Raw genomic sequence first — 17968 nt, forward strand, 5'->3', positions numbered from 1 at the left:
TAAATCACCATTAATAGCAAGGAATTCCAATACTTCTATGCTATGGGCAAAAAAAAAGTTTTAATAACAAATGACTTTGATAATATTTATGGCAAATACCGTTGAAACCAAGATGGCGTTTTTCAGTTTTTTCCCCTTAGAAGTAAGAATTGAATATTATTGATTAGGCTACGCTCTTGACGAAATACAAGGAAGTATATTTTAAAAATTCTAAATTCATTTTTTTATTTAAAAAATATATTTTAAGATTATTTAAAAAAAATTCTATATATTATAAATTTATGACTAAAACTTTCGTGCTTTTTGTATATATCTGGCAACAGAGCACACCGAAAAAAGGACATCGCTAAAAGCAGATATCGTGTATTGGAAAGAGACAGTAAATGCCCGTTAAAAAGCACACTGCAATTTAAGGTTGAGATACGCTATAGTCTTAATCGGTCGAGGTGGTAATACAACACTGTATACTACATGATATCATGAGTTCAGTACATGCATGGGGCTGACATAAAAATTTCCCTTTAAGTTCATGTAAAACATTAAAAATGTAAGGACTTACTTAGCAAACCTCATTAATTTCATCTGTCCCTTCTGGAGTGAGACCCGATGCACCAGTTCGCGATTAATTGACGTAATATAACTGACAATAAGTATTATCAATACGCGCTCAACGGCGTCTTCATTCCCTGACTGGCAGCTGTAGGGAGACGACTATTGTCGCCCGCCGCCAGGGGCGCGTGCGTCACTGGTACCAACCCAGACGCGCACAAACACCAGAGCGGCCACGAGGTCCAAGCTCCCGACCCCGGCATGGTTCAAACTTTCTGTTCCGATCAACTCTTCCTCCTGGACCATCCTCCTTGTCCTGTACTGAACCTGCTTGCTTAGTGCTCGCAATATTTAACCCCGCGTGAATGAGCCCAGGGTTCCTCCTGTGTCTATACATGTTTCACCTGGGCCAAATTAACTAGTTACAGTCTAGATCTACGGCACGTAGTCATGGCATCAAGTGCTGCCATGGCACTGCCAATCCCCAAACAAAGGACATGATGCATGCTACCCTTTCTGCGTGGCTGAAACTCAGCACTTAGTCTTTTATAACCCAGACCCCATCCAAACAAATCCACTTAGTTTTAGGTTAAGAAAAATATAAAAATTGGTATGTGGAAGCTGGCCAATGAGTAATTATCATACGCTGCATGTGTTAAAAAATGAAATTTTCGTAAGTCCTACAGACCACCCACACCTCCCCATAGCCATTTTGTATGACGTCACGGCAGCCATAATGATTCCGATGGTTGCTGCTACGCAGTGCTGATTTCGAACGCAGGCGTTGGCCATCCTGGAAAATGTAACAGATAATTCTAGGTTTCGCTACCGCGAGGCGGTAGTGTAGCTGAATTCACCAACGAAGTTATTACAGATTACAACATTACAACACAGACCAGGGACATTGGTAAAGGAATTGGCCAATGGCCTATCGTAAGGAACCTTCCCAGCGCTTACTCGGGGTAATTTCGGGGAACCCATGGAAAAGCTACGTTACGATGGCCGAACTTGTTTTAGAAACAAGACCATCAAAAAAAAATTATGTATGGCTGGTTCTATTTTGAATAGTAAAATTGACTTATTTGAATATTGCCTGACCAGAGATATACTTTTTTTGATCACGTGGAGGCATTCTATCAATATTGCTAAGTACACCTTAGAATTTAGATACAGTGTGTTTGATGTAAATGAGCGGTAAAAATTCTATGTTTTAGATACTCGAAGTATTGCAGTCCATGTTTTATTTTTTTCTTCCTAAGAGATAATATATTGTTTTTAATAAGCGGAGTTGTTCCAACATTGATAGAAGGCCTTCATACAAAGACGTGACGAATCCACGCCCATGCCTTACACTTCGCCAACCTCGCCCCGCACGCGTCACACCCTCTCCTTGTGGCTGTCGCGCAGAAGAGCGGGTCGCAGGACGTGCAGCTGGAGGTGGCGAACCGCGTGTTCGTCGACAAGGACTTCCCCGTGCAGCCCGACTTCCTGGAGGTGGCCGCGAGGGACTTCGGCTCCGGGGTGGAGAACATTACCTCGGAGGGCGGCGGCGACGCCATCAATGCCTGGGTGGCCAGGGCCACGCACGACAAGATCACCAACATCGTGGAGCCAGGTACCTACTTCCTCTTCTTCTTCGGTGGTTAGGAGCTGCAACGAGCATCCGGACTTCGGCTGTGACGTAATAAAACAAAAGAAACACACATTCATGTCTGAGATGAATAAGTTAGAGAGTGGATGTGAGTGTGTGTGTGTGTGTAATCTTTGCATGTCAATACATGAAGTCAAAATGAGAGCGATCCCCTAAATGTCCCATATTAATAACCAAACATTTCTGGTTATAATGACGTGCAACCCTAATACCTCGCTGACGTTTTAACAATACTACACTTCGTGGTGGTATTTTTACGATTCTTACCAGCAATTTCCTTTTATAACCTGGTAGCTACGCCTAGTTTTGCGAACCAATTGCTAGCGAGAGTGCCTTTGACTTTAGAACTGACACTCACTCCATAGACTCCACAGATACCTCCATGATCTTTGAAGCACTGGACTCGCTAAATATGTATCAATAATTATGTTAAATTTATGACAATTTCAAGCTGTCAAAGTATGGATGTGCCTTGCAGCAACTGTCAAAAATGTCTCGCCTTAGTGAGGGATCGCAGATGTACATTCAAGTGAATGAACTTTTGTATTACATATTATGGTCTGGAATTGCATAGGACCTAGCTTTGAACACTTAACTGAATTCGGTGGTTGTAGACAAGTGTGACTTTCATGACTTCCCGAAAGACGTTATTAAGCTTACCTACCGGTAGTTAGAAGCTGGAACCTGTTGATATATGTATATCAAGTTGTAAGAATGTATAGAAGTTCGGTAAAATGTGGTATGTCAAAATATATCGATAAACAACTCAAACTTCAATTATAGCAAAAAAAAAATGTTTTCAAAGAACTAAATGTGGGGAAGATTAATCACACTTAAAAGTGTGATACATGGCATTGTGGGTGTCAGGTTGGACTATATTTTTGGGAGGTTATGAATGACCAAGGTTTAATGCCTTTAAGATCCTAAGGCTTATTCACCAGTACAAGTTAACTAAGCTAAGTCCAAGCGGGTATGTCGTGGCCCACGAAATAAGATTGGCATAGCGCTCAGAAGTATACATGACATCTTAGGTATACCAGGGAATGATCCACTGTGAGATAATTTTTTCTTCTAAGTTTGCTTTAGAAATCCAAGAATCAGATTGAAGTCTGTATCATTGTTGTTATTTTGATGTTGTTGTTGTTCTTGTTGTTGTTAGTGGTGGTGGTTATAACTTAATTGAAGAGAACCCAGAAATTGGAAAGTTCCCTCTCGTTAATGAGTTGATACAATGAGCAGAGACTTATCTCAGGCGCGGTACAGAGGATGCAGCAGAGGTGAAGGTGGATCAGTGGATCGAAGATCTCAGTATTATACTCCAATACTCCAAAGGCGCTACAGGTGCAAATAGTACCGAAGGGGGGCTTCATTGTTTGATCAACCACATTGTTAGCTGATGACCATTCGCGCTCATTGGTCGTAAATCCATATGAAGTGTTCATGGGAAACTTTTGAATAGTATCGTTGCAATGTTATGCATAGAGGCTTTATGTGACGTAACCAGCAATATTCAAGTGGTCTCCGAACCACATCGATACCGACTCGATGCCATGCTCAGGAATTACAGTCACACCATAGGGGTTTGGATCAAAAACATTTAGCCTCCACGGTCACCGAGGACCCTACATCGGAAACAATTTTCCGGCATGCTCAGCATAATGCACATGCGGATCTCACGTTAAACTAAGCCACTTCCCATTGTCGCAATAATGTTATCAAAAACTCCGGTGCCGTGTTGGAAGAAGAACCGGTGTCACGGTAACGTCCCAAATGGACCGTGGGTGCAATCAAATGATAGGGAATCTCAGAGTGTTAAGAGAATGAGCTTAAGGATATGGGACTTAGATTTTTGTGCCATCTAAAACATCAACTGAAGAAGTCCCACACTTATTGAATTCATCCCTATTCTGCTGCACACAAAAGCTGTGTAAAAAAAAAGCAACTTGGAATCAAATTTTTGCTTGTCAAACAAATGTGTATAAACTTGCGATTCTCTTGTTTTTTTTGTTGGAAATATAAAATATTGAAATCCTCAAGCCAGCCTACATTGCAGATAAATTTACTACACCACACACATTTGATAATTTTTCATGCACTTTACAGAGCCTCTACTGGGCTGTGGAAGAGTAGTTTTGTCAATAACCTTTTTTATTTCCCATTCGTTTTACATTTTTCCTTTAATTCAAGATGCAATACACGGAAAACTGAATTATTCTTGTCTCTGCACACGCAAACTCAGTCAGTGTAATGAACTCTGTAGGTCACAAACCTTATCTGCAAACTGCACAGATTGCCAAAGTTTACTGAAGTTCACGAGATAAAACCTTTTAATAACTGTGAACTTGTTTCTGATACTAACCTCGTCTCTCTCAAATTACGTGAAGCGTTCGTCATGTCTCATAGCAACATTTGGTGAAGCTGTTTATCAAATTAAATTAAAATATATCAAAGGAATGTGCAAGAGATCCGTGTAAATAAAGTAAAAAACAGGTATTGAGCTGAATATATGACATTGCGACTGTCATATGTTATCTCCTGCATTTCGTTGGTCGTTTAGTGGTCTATTCCTCAATCTTTACCGGCTATAAGTATAATTCATTATTTCTTCGAAACGTTCTTTGATTTTTTTTTTTACTGTACACCAGATGGAGTCTTCAATTACTGTATGACTACCTCTCTTTCCACGTGTATTTTACTCCAGTGTTCTCGTTTGATATCATCTATTGTCTACTTTAATTTCTCTGAGAATGGTTTTTATTCTGTCATTACGGTAATTACTCTGCGTTTGTCAATTTAATTATTTTTTCCCAACTGCTCATGTATTTCTCCAATTCTTTATTTCAGGAGCATTTAGTTTTATTCAGTCCTCTTTCTGAAGTATTGCTTTTGGTTATTAATACAGTATAATTTATAGTTTCACCAATATTTTATTGCTACAAGTGAGAAAACAATAAGGAAAGGATAGCCCAATTAAATAATTTTTTTATTAGTTAGTATTTACACTTTTAATTAAGTGTCAACAATTTAAATAAATGTCTGTACACAAATTAATCACTCTTTCAATTCATTAAGTCCACAATTCACTCTCCCCACTGGAGCTCGGCTCGACAGTGGCTCTGTATACTGCTCGTCTCTTACAGCTCGCCTCTGTCCCAACTCACTGCCTCGCGCTACTCACTCGTCCGCCGCGCACACAACACTCGCCAAGGGGTCACTCACCCTCTTCACGTCACTGCTCTCGCCTTGGAAGTTTCGCTTCGATAAGGTCCTTTAGCCCTCCAAATTGTCGCGTCATTCGAATCCCCGGCGTAACACTCTCGAAGTTACAAGAACAGTGGCGTCCTAGTTACACCACTTCTGGCGACGGTGCTCTCGGGACTTGCAGAATGTACCAGAGGAGACAGTAAGGCGCAGAGACTCAGGGGTGGCTCAAAGGCCGAGCAACCACTCCCTGTCCCGCACCTGGCAGCACCCCATCTTTTTTTAAAAATACCATAACACTTGCACCGTGAAGTGTTTGAATTCGTTCATTGTAGAACCTATATATATATATAAATTTATTTATTAATTAATTTATAATAATAAATGAAGCATTTTGTCTGACTGTCGTTTGCGTAACGAGGAAACAAAAAGTCCTATAAACGTGAAATTCGGTACTTGATTCTCTCTACATAGATTACTTCTCAAATTGGTTTTTTTTGTTTATTTTATGTTTTAGCTATTTTTGGCCACATTTCCCTAATTATCTTAGTTTCTGATCATCTTCAATTCACGATATTCATGCCATTATGTAGGCATTGACGAACTGATTAAACTTGAATCCGTTCCCTATTTTTAACTTGATTCCTCGATATTTTTGGTGAAATTTTAAACTATTTTTAGAAAACCATCTTCTCTCACAGTTTTCTTCTATATTGAAGCGTATTAGGAAATCTTACAATCAGAACGTCTTGATATATTCTGTGGAAGTTTCAAGACGTTCTGATTGTAAGATTATATATTATATATTATATAAGCGACATCTGACCTCCGTTTGAAACTAAAATGGTCAAGAAATCTATGCAACCGTGAGCTAACAATGCCCATCTATGAGAGAAGTATGCGAATCAGGTAGTGCCAACTAACAAGAACAAATAGGTTCTCACTAAGAAATCAGCCAATGGAAAATTAAAAGTCGGTGGAACAAACATAAGGCTATGAATTTTAACCTGCCACCACACGAATTAACGGTACTGTAAAGTTACTTATGCTAAAATATTCACTAAGATTAATTAAATAAATGTTGAGATATTTATCACGCAGTAAGTGTCGCCTCTTTTAACGTATTGTTACGAATGCAAGCAGGACCGCGACACGCGCCAGGTTCGGAGCTGGCTGGCGGCCCTGCACGGCCACTGGCGTCATGGCGTATCACGTGGCCTCCACTGACGTAAGGCATGCCACGCGTGCCTGGCCAGATTACAAGGGTCGTCACTACCTCCATCCTTCCACCACCCATTGGCGTAGCTGTGTTCATAAAGTTAGGGGGGGGGGGAACAAATAATGATTTTGATGTCATGTAAACCCATTCCCCTCCTACTAAGACAGGGGGTCCGGGGGTCCTCCACCGGAAAATATTGATTTTAAAAGTGCGAAATAGCGCTTTTTAAGCAGTTTTTGTATCTAACCATTGGGTACACATGGATGTTAAAATTATTATTGTTTCCTTAAGATAAAATTTTATGAGTGAAGAATTTACAAATAAAGTTGGGCAGAAGGCAGGGAGGGCACAAGCTCTTTTTTTTTTACTCGAGTGGAATTAAATAGAATTATTTTACAATCATATTGATATTATTATTTTTTTTTTCTACAACTAATTGATTACGGTAACGATATTTTCAATCTAAATTAAATAACATGTAGACTTGGAAACATTAAAACAAATTGCTTATAATTCATAAACTTTGCCTTCTGGTCCACTTAATAGGCTACATCTTATGTCACAACTACTTTGACTGATTAGCCCTACACATTTAAAATCTCCAGCACACGTCACTATTCGATATCTTAAATAACACCGCATATATTTGTTTGTATTAAAGTCTTTCTGCTTTACTAGTGCCCGACTGCCTGTAGCTCGTTATCGTTTACCAAACACATGTCCCCGTCTCTCATTATTACTTATAAATTGAGACACGATGACGTTTAAATCAAATACGTCCAGCTCATGTTGATGAGCATGTAGTACAGCTACATGGTTAAGTCTTGCCTGTGTCATAGTTGATCTGAAAAAACTAAATTTAATGGTAATTACTTTCCGACACATGAAAGTACAAAAACAATATTTATTAAAGCCAAATAATTTTTTTTAAGGTTTCACTAAAAAATCAAACATACCTAGCTGAGATAAGTTTTAAGCCTTCGTAGAGAGCTGAAACTTCTTTCAGCTGAACAAGAAGAGCTCGGTACAACAAACAGCAATCTCAAAACCACTTCTATATTTGAAAACAGCTGCCTAACTTCTAGCACAGAGTTCAATAGTATTTTTGATACATCCTTAACATATTTTGGCTTATGCTTCTTTAAAAATAGTTCAACTTCAGTCTTCAGTTAAATTCACTTCTGGATAACTTGCTAGCTCGTCACAAATTTCTCCCTTGAGCAAACGGCCTTCCAGCTTATGCATTTTCTTTATGCCTTCTTGGTTGAATCTGAAATGCAGCCCACTAACAGCAGAATCGACCATCATGAAGAACTCTCTGCGGAAATATTGATCAACGGTTGTTGCTTCAAAAGCATCTGCTGGCCAGGTGAAACGTTTCGGTGGCTTCCTTTGTCTTGGTAACTGTAACTCTTACAAGTTGTGCACAGTAGTAAAACTGTTTACCTCAGTAAGTATATTTTTAAATTCCACTTCAGATCTCATTTTGCTGATTGAGTCTTCTATCAGAGTAACTGCTTACATCATTCCACTAACAGTCTGCATAATTTCCACATCCGAAATTCGGATGACCCCACTGAGAAACGAACCAGGTAACTTACTTATAATAACTGCATTTTTAAGAAAAGGACAACTTTTTTTTTACATGAATACTTGTTCTATGTTTAGTAGAATTTTTTATGTATGCATATCAGTTAAATAGGTTATTAAATTTGTGTGGACTTTATAAAAAGAAACATTTTTATTTCAATGTTTACAAATCCTTAAGTTAACATTTTAACTTTGTTATCTCTTTTATGTTTAAAGATGAGTTACTACCAGCAAGGGACAGAAACCTAAGACTACAAATTATAAAATTACAGTTAAGAGTTAAGTGTTAAATGTAATGGTTTAATTGTAATTCAAAAACGCCTCCTACCCCCCCCCTTCCCCAAACACACACTTGTTCTTGCCACTTTATTACAAAGAGAATAATTAATAATCAATTTTATAATGTGTTGTACCACCAGAATTTTTCTCCTGATAGATTGTTACTCACCTCAGTTTCACTTATTACTGGTTCACTTTCGTTCAATGAAGTTTCAGCATGAGCATCTTCACACTGTCTTTTGGCTATTGAAAAATATGCTAAACAGTTTTTCGTCTTTTCATTGTCGATAAAATGAAATGCTAATGCACACGTAAGTAGTTTGAATCTACATCTACAACTCTCTGGTCTACTGCTCAACACATGTTTCTACACCACTACTCCTAACACCCAAAACGACAACAAAATACGGAAATACTTAAAGGTTATTCAAGGAATGTGCAAGTACACTCACAGACGATATGTATAGGTGTATGATACACGAGGAGGGAGGGAGCTAAGCTGCCTAATGACAGTAGACATTAGGTCTGGTTGCAAAGTGGAAGGGGCGTAATAACATCGGTACGTTTTGACAGTTCAAGTAAAGTCACTTTACTATTTGCTTTTGAATGTTATAATTTCGATGCTAGACATATTTCTTGCACATGAACCTTTGATACATGGTACCCGATTCGCTTAAAATTGCTTAAAGTATTGATTTATTCAAATAGCATTGCAGTAATGCGGAATAATGTTATAAAATAAAAATATAACGGTCTAGAAAGTTGGGGGTGACAGTCCCCTCCACCCAAAAAGTTCAGGGGGATACGTCCTTCCTGTCTGTCACCCCCCCCCCCCCCCCCGGTTCCTACGACGCTGCCACCCCCCCCCCCCCCTCATTTTCCACTCCCAACGCATCGTCCCGCCTCGGCGCCGTTATCTATCGCTGAGCGGCCTTGGGCATTCCGCGGGCTGCCGCGTAAAGTCACGTGAGCAAGCGACGCTACCTTAAAGAAACAGTTTAGGGAGTTAGGCATTGCCTTTGTCAAATATTTTGTAGTGATAGCAAAATAATATTTCGAGTTTCTAGAAAATTATTTATTAGTGATGAAATATTTTGTGTCCACAAATTAGTATTTTATAGAAAAAGTATACAATTAATCATTTGCTAGCACTACAAAACAGATTTAATACTAAACTGACAAAATAATTTTAATGTTAATATTTATTTTATTTTTTTTTCTTATTATATTCTCTGTAGTGTGTAAACATCTTAGCTCTCGGTATATGGCATTTGGAAGGAGTTATTTCTTGAAAATGTATCGGAAGTCGATTAACAGACATGCAACACAAAGATGGTGGACCCACGCATAGCATCATAAACTCGTATATAGTTACTTTCGTAAACATTATGGTACATACCAGCCGTATTGGTGTGCCAAATGAAACTTTGTGATAGTGAAACTACCCTGGAATATATTTGGTAAACTAATATAGTCATAGGCTAGTAAAAAAATTTCTAAAAATACTGTCATGATGATAATAATAATATTAATAATAATATATATATTCTCCTTGCTACATGTGAAAGAGTTCGGTAGCACAGCGGTAAAGCTCGCGCTTGTTATTCTCAAGGGACTTGGTTCGAATATCATCACTGAGGAGTTTATTTAATTTTTAAACTATAATTATAATAAAATAATGTTATATCATTTCAATTAGATGAATGTTTGCTTGAAATAATTATTTACAGACTGGTTTCAGTCATTCAAGCAAAAACAAATTTACAGACATATACTTGCTGTTATATCTGTTTTCAAATATTTCCTGTTAATATTTTAGTTATGGCATTGACGTTGAACTTTTAACCTGTGTGCAAGTTTTAAAGTATGAATGTATTTTAACAAGATGGACAGTATTGAATTAAGACGAATAAAATTTATTGTAGAAAAGTTTTTTTGTTAACATCATTAAAGTGAGAACTCGTGAATTTGCTCATTACTGATGTTAGATGTTTATACATCACTGACTGGCAAGTACTGAACGACACGCTCACTTTTTTTTTCAGTTTTGCCAGTGGGAACAGTGATGGTGTTGGCAAATGCCATCTACTTCAAGAGTCCCTGGCTGAATCCATTTAATAAGTTTTATACTCATGACAACACCTTCAGAGTGAACCCTACGAAGAATGTGACTGTACCTTTAATGTTCCAACAGGATTATTTTCAAACTGGTTCGAATGAAGACCTGAACTGCAAGTGGGTCGAACTTTACTTCAAGGTTGGCAATTATTATTTTAAGTAAATCTTCCTTACATATACAGTTAATATTTACAATAATATATAATAAAGTAATCACAATTTTCTCTCTGGTGTCTGAATTGACAGGAAGTTAATAATATTTGATAACATAAGTACTATTATATTTAAGATACTGAACATGTTGTTTTCAAATATCAATAAAATATTAAATAGAGTTCTGTTAATTCCAATTAATAGTTTAGCCTTTATATTACGTAATTTAATAATATTATTTAAGACAACTAAAATATCACTACAACTATTAGGTATAATTTTATATTTTATATTTTACTAAAAAAAATTAACCACTACAGTAGATTTAAATATCATAAAGGACAATAGTGAACCAATAATTTTTGTGGATTTTTTAGTACTTAAACGAAACTATGACAGAAGTAGGAAAAAATCGTTTATACATATTTTTTTTTTGTTAAAATTGTGGGTAACATTATACTATGTTACCACATCCATTAAAATCAATACATAATTGAATAGTTAAGCTGCAATTTGTTTCCATTTATAGCTATCTCAACCTTAGAAATTTGTGTGGAATTCCAAAGTTATAAAATGTTGTAATGTGATAAGATAAGCCTGAGTCAGGTATTTTTTAGCATAAAAATTATTTCTAATATGTTTTAAAACTATAAAGATTTAAGTGTGGCTGGCACTACAGCCATTTAATGCGAATCCATCAAACTATTGCGTCGAGCTACTGTAGGCCTACATGATTTATGTGGAGGGTATCAAAGGGTTTATTTTATAGCCAATTGTGCTACGAGCAGGGGCGAAGCCAGGGGGGGGGGGGTTAGGGGTTCAACCCGCCCCCCCTTAGCACCAAATCTTTAATTAATTTCTTATTCATCACTCAAACAAATTTCATATTAAAATTAATAAAAATTTTACCATTACAATATTTAAATTTAAGTACCGAAAACTGCTCAAATAGCACTATTTTACACCTTATAATCCAAACTGCTTTATTACGGGGGGGGGGGGGGGGGTGGCCGCATGCTTCTTAACACCCCCCATACACAAATCCTGGCTACGCCACTGGCTACGAGTAAAACACTTTGTTACAAAACTGCAAGCTAACTTTTCGAAAATACGTAAAAAAAAAATCTAGACTATCAGTAAAATAAAGAATAAAACGTAATATTATATTTTTGTTTAAATTTTCCCAGTATACTTTACGGGTAGTATGTAGGCAGCGGCGGATCAGGAATTGATTTCCTTGGGAAGGGGGAGGGCGGATGTCTGGACCTAGTAAAATACCTGTTTGATACTTCAGAAGTCGTACTATCCAGTGCATATTTGACTCTTCTCGGGAGGGGCCCTGGATCAGCCCCTGTACGTGGGCCTATAATCGCACGCAACACAGTATAAACCATCGAGGTAAGACGTTAAGAAGTGGATGTGTGCCGTACTCACTATGTTAATATTTGAAGTCGAAATTAGAACTAGGTACCCTCCGTATTAGTGGAATTATTATTTTTGTTATAATGAATCTAAACGCTAATACCTTTCTGTGTTGCTAAAGTATTTTTTTCACAAAACTCACTTCACAATGACATATTAACGAGTCTTCCTATCGAGTTCCTTTCAGTCTAATAAACAAACCCGTGGTATATTTGCCTTTCTACAGCTAACATTTGTTTTTCTAACCAACAGCTAGCCAGAGTGACTTCAAATTTATAACAGACACGCCGTACGAATAAATTTTTTTAAAAGAGCAAACTATGTGGAAACACAGTCAGGAGTAATACAGAAGAAAATATATTATTAGGGAGAGACCAATTACATAGCAGGTTTATTTGATTTTTTTTAATGTTGTATAGGGCGAAAACTACTCGCTGCTGGTGATCTTGCCCAACGAGCAGTTCGGCCTTGCCGACTTGCTGGCCAGACTGGCGCCGTCTGACGTCACAAAGATGCTGCATGAGGGAGCCAAGAAAGGCGTGAGCCTGTACCTGCCACGCTTCAGTCTGGCCACCAAGACGAAGCTAGTCCCTGCCCTGAAACAGGTGAGGTACCGGCAAGGTACGTGTTTCCTTAAGATTCCGCGAGGTGTGGTGTGCGTTCCTTTTCAGGTCATTATTTTATATTTACTTTTTACATGGTCAAACTTGAAGACTTTTTTAACTGACCAAACTTCAAAAAAAAATCTTAATGTCTGTATAGTGCGTACGTTTTGCATTATTAGCTGGCAATGTTTTTTTTTTTTTTTTTTTTTTTCCAAATTTTTGTGCCGTATGGATAAGCAGAACTAAATGGAATAAATAACTGAACATTTTTGGGTTTAAAGGCAATGCTGGTAGTCACTGTGTGATTTGGTTTTAATTTAATTCATAAAAAAATACATATATTTTATTTCATTTAGCCTTTTAGAAACATAAAAATTTTAAAAGGTAAATTTTAATAATTTTATTCTGAAAGAAATTAAGCTATATCACATACTGGCCAGTAAAATTTACTTTAAACCTAAAAAGTTAAAGTCTTATATTCAATTTCATTCTTCTTATATATACTGTACAAAAACTATAAAAATGCAACTTTGCCAGCAAATTATGCGAAAAGTATGCAATCTTATTTTTTATTTTTTTATTTTGTGATAGCTCAGCTGCTCACAAATAGAAAATAATAAACTCAAACATAACACATGCCCTTATCTAGCGTACATTTCGGTTTCACTCACTGAATGTTAAAACCGAAATTTTGACTTGGGTTGAATGGCTAGTTTTTTCATTACTATTTATGATTATTTCAAATATAAAACATGTAAGCAAGAAGAAATTTTGGTTGAAAATATTTATACTGAAAACCTGCATGGGGTATTATGAATATCTTTGCTAATGGCATAGGTTTCTAGTTGCTATGACCGTGATGCTGGGTAAATAAATTATACAGCTATATGAGTGTTTTTTGTTAATGTATTTTTTTACAAATGGCACAAGCTCTTTATGGCCTAAGAAAACGTTCCTCTTTGAAGTGAAACTACTTAACAGTTGGTAGAGTAAGTCGAGTACATGACATCATTAGAGCATTACGATAAGGTAATGCTGAGGAGGCAACGAGAAGTTCAACGATCAGGAGTGGGGCACGCATTTACATGTTTGCATTATAGTGCACTTGCATTCTTGCACACTTGTATACTTCATACAAGTGCACTTGTATACCTATGCGCTCGCATACTTCTCACTTGCATATTTTCACATATTATTCTACCTCTATCAGTGAAGTTTCACTTATAACTCCCGTGGTGGCCAAGCGCCCATTTGTTTTAGACACGACAGTTACAAACTTGTTGTAAATATTACAAAGCAGTTTATGATAAAGTGCATAAACTTGAACATCTTGAAATGTACTTCAAGGCAGGCACAAATATAACTAGACAAGCACAATCCCCGGGTCCCGAATGAGTTCTGAGGTGCTGATGGTACTGTCGCATAGAGCGGATGTCTGACCGGAGCTGACTAACTAAGAGCATACAGCATCATTAGCATCTGGCGTCATTTACAATACTCGCCTGTGAGAAGCATGATGAGTATAAAATAACTGTAAAATTGCACGAAAATAATTATTTCCAAACAATTTTTTTACTGTGTGTTTTTTTTTATTTTATAATTACGTCTTCAGCACCATTTTTTATTACGTTTCTGAAAATAAAATACCAAAAAAAAAATAATAATCAACATGTGTAGGTATGAAAATAACTCCTAGTTAATTTTTTCAAGTATTTAAATTAATTTATATATGTGTGTATACATATAGTTTGTATAAATCTCTCGAGTGAAGCCAGATTAAAAACGTGTATAGCAATCTATATCGTATTTTCAGAACCAGGTGCATCAGACAAGTGAATGTAGCACGCTGCTATAGAAAATCCATCACGGTTAGACAGATCAGACAGACACGATTGTGCGAATGTGGTAAGGCCTTTACAGTTATTGTAACACCAAAGTTAACATCTTTAAATTTTTATGTTTAACATAATTATTAGCTCTCGGTATACGGCATTTGGTGGGAGTAATCTGGTGAATGTGACGGAAGTCGAGGACACAGAATTGTGTAACAACCACTGTGCTGTTATCTGTGCAGGATGGCACGAACTAAAGTTCACAAAGTGTTAACTGTTAACTTAAACAAGTTGGGCAGTATTTTAATGAAATTCCTTGTCGAAAACAAGATCCAAATCCGGGGTTTAGTATTTTTTTCTAGCCTTTTTCGCTTTTATAGGAGCTGTCTCATTATATAGTTTAAAATTTTGAATTACTAATCAAATGATTCAGTAGTTGACGTAGCTGCTCCGGTAAAGAATTCTAGGGGCGGTTTTGGAAACTACGTGTGATTCGCGTCCATAAATGTATTTTAAAACACAATTTTAGTATATTTATCACGCTCGGTTCGTGTCCGAGTTTGGTATTATAAGTGTTTTCTCTCGCTACCGAGGTTAGATGTTTACACATCACTGGCGAGTTCTGAAACACTCGCTCACATGTGTTTTTTTTTTTAATTGTGGGTTTGGAAAAACTATACATTTTGCCCCCAGGCTCATAGTTTCCATTGGCGTGTCTGAGACAAGGCATACCTGTTTTGCAGCTGGGGATCACGGAAGTGTTCGAGGCGGGACGCTCTGACCTTAGTGGCATCTCCAGCGAGCCCTTGTCCGTGTCCGATGTCCTTCAGAAGGCGACCATGGAGATAGACGAAGAAGGAGGTGTTGCATCAGCGGCAGCAGGTACCTCTGTTGCTCCTATGAATCATGTGTTATCTGTCCAGTCACATTGGTAGTGTTACGAGTGGGAAAACAGGCTCGAAAAGGATATACCAATTAATCAAAATTTTTTATTAACTTTTATTTATATTATTAATTTAATTACATCACTTAACATGTCTGCCCACAAACTAAACACTCTTTCATTATTGGTCCACAGTTCACCCTCCCCATATAAGCTCGGCTCGACAGTGGCTCTCCTTTTTGCTCGTCTCTAACCTTGCACCTCTGTCTCAACACACTCCTTCGCTCTACTCACCCATCTGTCTCACACGACACAGTCCCGATGCACACGAAGCCCGTCGCTTGTTCGGTTATGGCTCGCCCTCTTCACTTCACTGCCTTGGAGGGAGCCGTCTAATCTATCGGTTCCCCCACCACCTACATAACTATTCACCTCCTCTCCCAGTTCCCCACCACATATTTTGTCTCATCCGATCGTAATTTCCGTAACACTCGAAAATTTTTACCCCCTCAGCAAAGAAGTTTCACTTCAAAATATATTTCTAATGGACTATATTATAAGGTGAAACAGGTGAAAGACGCACACATGCCTACAGTGTTCAACATTTCAACATTATAAATCTTTGTTAATCATAGGTAACAGATTTGGTATTGTCATATTTTTATGCAGTCTTAGAAAACCTGTTTGTAAAAAACTGTGACTTCTACGGAAGTTGTGTCAAAGAATGTTATAAGCTTCTTAAAATTTGCATCTTTTTTCTCACTATCGTGGTTTCAATATTTTACTTGTACATACTACTTTGTCCCTAGTTTTGAGATTCCTAACATCACATTTCAATGGTTCAACATCGATGACAGGACCAGCATTACTAGTTTTCACACTAACATTTTTTTTATGTATCAGAAAATCTGTCATTTTTAATGGTAATTTTTTTCTTGAGAATCGATCTAGCTGCACTTTTCATATCATAAATCACCCAATTATTTTCTTAACTTAGACATGTGCCAAATTTATTTAATACTTCATGATATTGTGACGGAACAGTAATAGTGTCCACACGCCTGTAGACTTTCTCGATATTTCCGAATATCTTATCGGGAGGCATATAACTGTTCCACCTTCCAGGAAAGTGATGCACAGTTTTCCATAACACTTTAGAGTACTCTACGATACGCATTAACATAGCCATCATTTTTTTATTTTGCAAACCACAAGAGTCTGAAAACAGATGCCAAACATTGTCATGTTTTCCTTCTTGAAGAAGCCTTTGTTCCAGTTTTGTGATGTAATCTTTCAGTGCAGATGCTAATTCATTTGCCCCTCTTGCACGTTGGGTCTCAAGCCAAGTATATATTTGTATTGTTTTCTGTAACCTGCAAGAATGTGCAGTTATAAAACCAAACTTGATGGTTATAAAATATTTCACCAATCGGAAGTTTAGGGAGTGGTTGGTTCTGTTGGCAGTCAAAGCACAATGTTCTTTGTCCCTCTTTCTGCTGTTTGAGGATTTCAAAAAACCTTTTTGCTTTAAGTTTATGAATTCTATATTCAGTACGAATTGTTTTTTTTTCCTTCTAGGTTAGGTATGTCTTTAAGTTTTAATAAGAGGTTACCACATGTTAAAACAGGAATCTGGCGAGGGTTACCAAAACCTAAATTAAAATGTTTCATAAAATACATACATATTTTGACAATGGCAGTTTGATTATTAATTTTGTTCACGTTCTCTACAAAACCTTTCCCACATTTTCTTTGTATTTAATTGTGGAGGTAAATATGAATGGCAGGTATTTTCTGGAGTATTATATTTCAGTATATTCCTCCTTACATGTTCAGATTGCACCACCCCTTTTCCCCACTGGAAGTTTCCCATTTATTTGAAAGTTTCTTGATAATCTTTGAAGTTTGTCACGTGAAACACCTAAACTACTTTTAAAAGTGGCTGCACAATCAATTATGTCAGTTCTATTTTCATTTTTAACATTTTAGCAAATACAAACATGTCTTTTTTTTTCTCCGTAACTTCAGTTGTCCATCTAGCAGGTTCGGTTGCAGCCATACAATTTAGGTAATAAAAATACATATTGCTAAATTTTATTGTTGTAGCTGCAAAAACCTTGTTTAAAATGTATTAAATCTATGTGTTAGTGCTGATGCATATATTTGGATCGCTTATGTTTACTATCAAATTCATCTCCTAACCCATGTGTATAGGTTGTCTGGTCCTATCACACTCACATTCTTCGTTACTGTTTTCTCTGGAGCGAACCTTCGACGTTTTCTTCCTCTTTCAACTAGTTGCACTGGTGAAAACAAATGTAATCGTTCAATTAAACAAAGGATAGGATTATTTTTAAATTGGTTATTACCTTTCGCCTACAACCATCACTAGATGCCTTTTCTTAGTCGAGGCCTTTTTATTATCATATCGTCAATCAAATATCCGTACGTAGATTAACAACCATG

General features: G+C 37.1%; 1 protein-coding gene across 1 annotated transcript in view; it reads left to right on the forward strand.

Annotated features, from left to right (window-relative positions):
* The window catches only part of LOC134542260 (leukocyte elastase inhibitor-like), a 56593-nt gene that overhangs the window by 33938 nt on the left and 4687 nt on the right, over positions 1–17968 (forward strand). Inside the window, exons 4-7 of the mRNA XM_063386375.1 lie at positions 1957–2164; positions 10535–10746; positions 12602–12787; positions 15363–15501. Coding sequence (XP_063242445.1) covers positions 1957–2164; positions 10535–10746; positions 12602–12787; positions 15363–15501 — 745 coding nt within the window. The remainder of the gene's footprint in view (positions 1–1956; positions 2165–10534; positions 10747–12601; positions 12788–15362; positions 15502–17968) is intronic.

Source organism: Bacillus rossius (genome assembly GCF_032445375.1).
Source record: "Bacillus rossius redtenbacheri isolate Brsri chromosome 4 unlocalized genomic scaffold, Brsri_v3 Brsri_v3_scf4_2, whole genome shotgun sequence".
Taxonomy (NCBI): Eukaryota; Metazoa; Arthropoda; class Insecta; order Phasmatodea; family Bacillidae; genus Bacillus; species Bacillus rossius.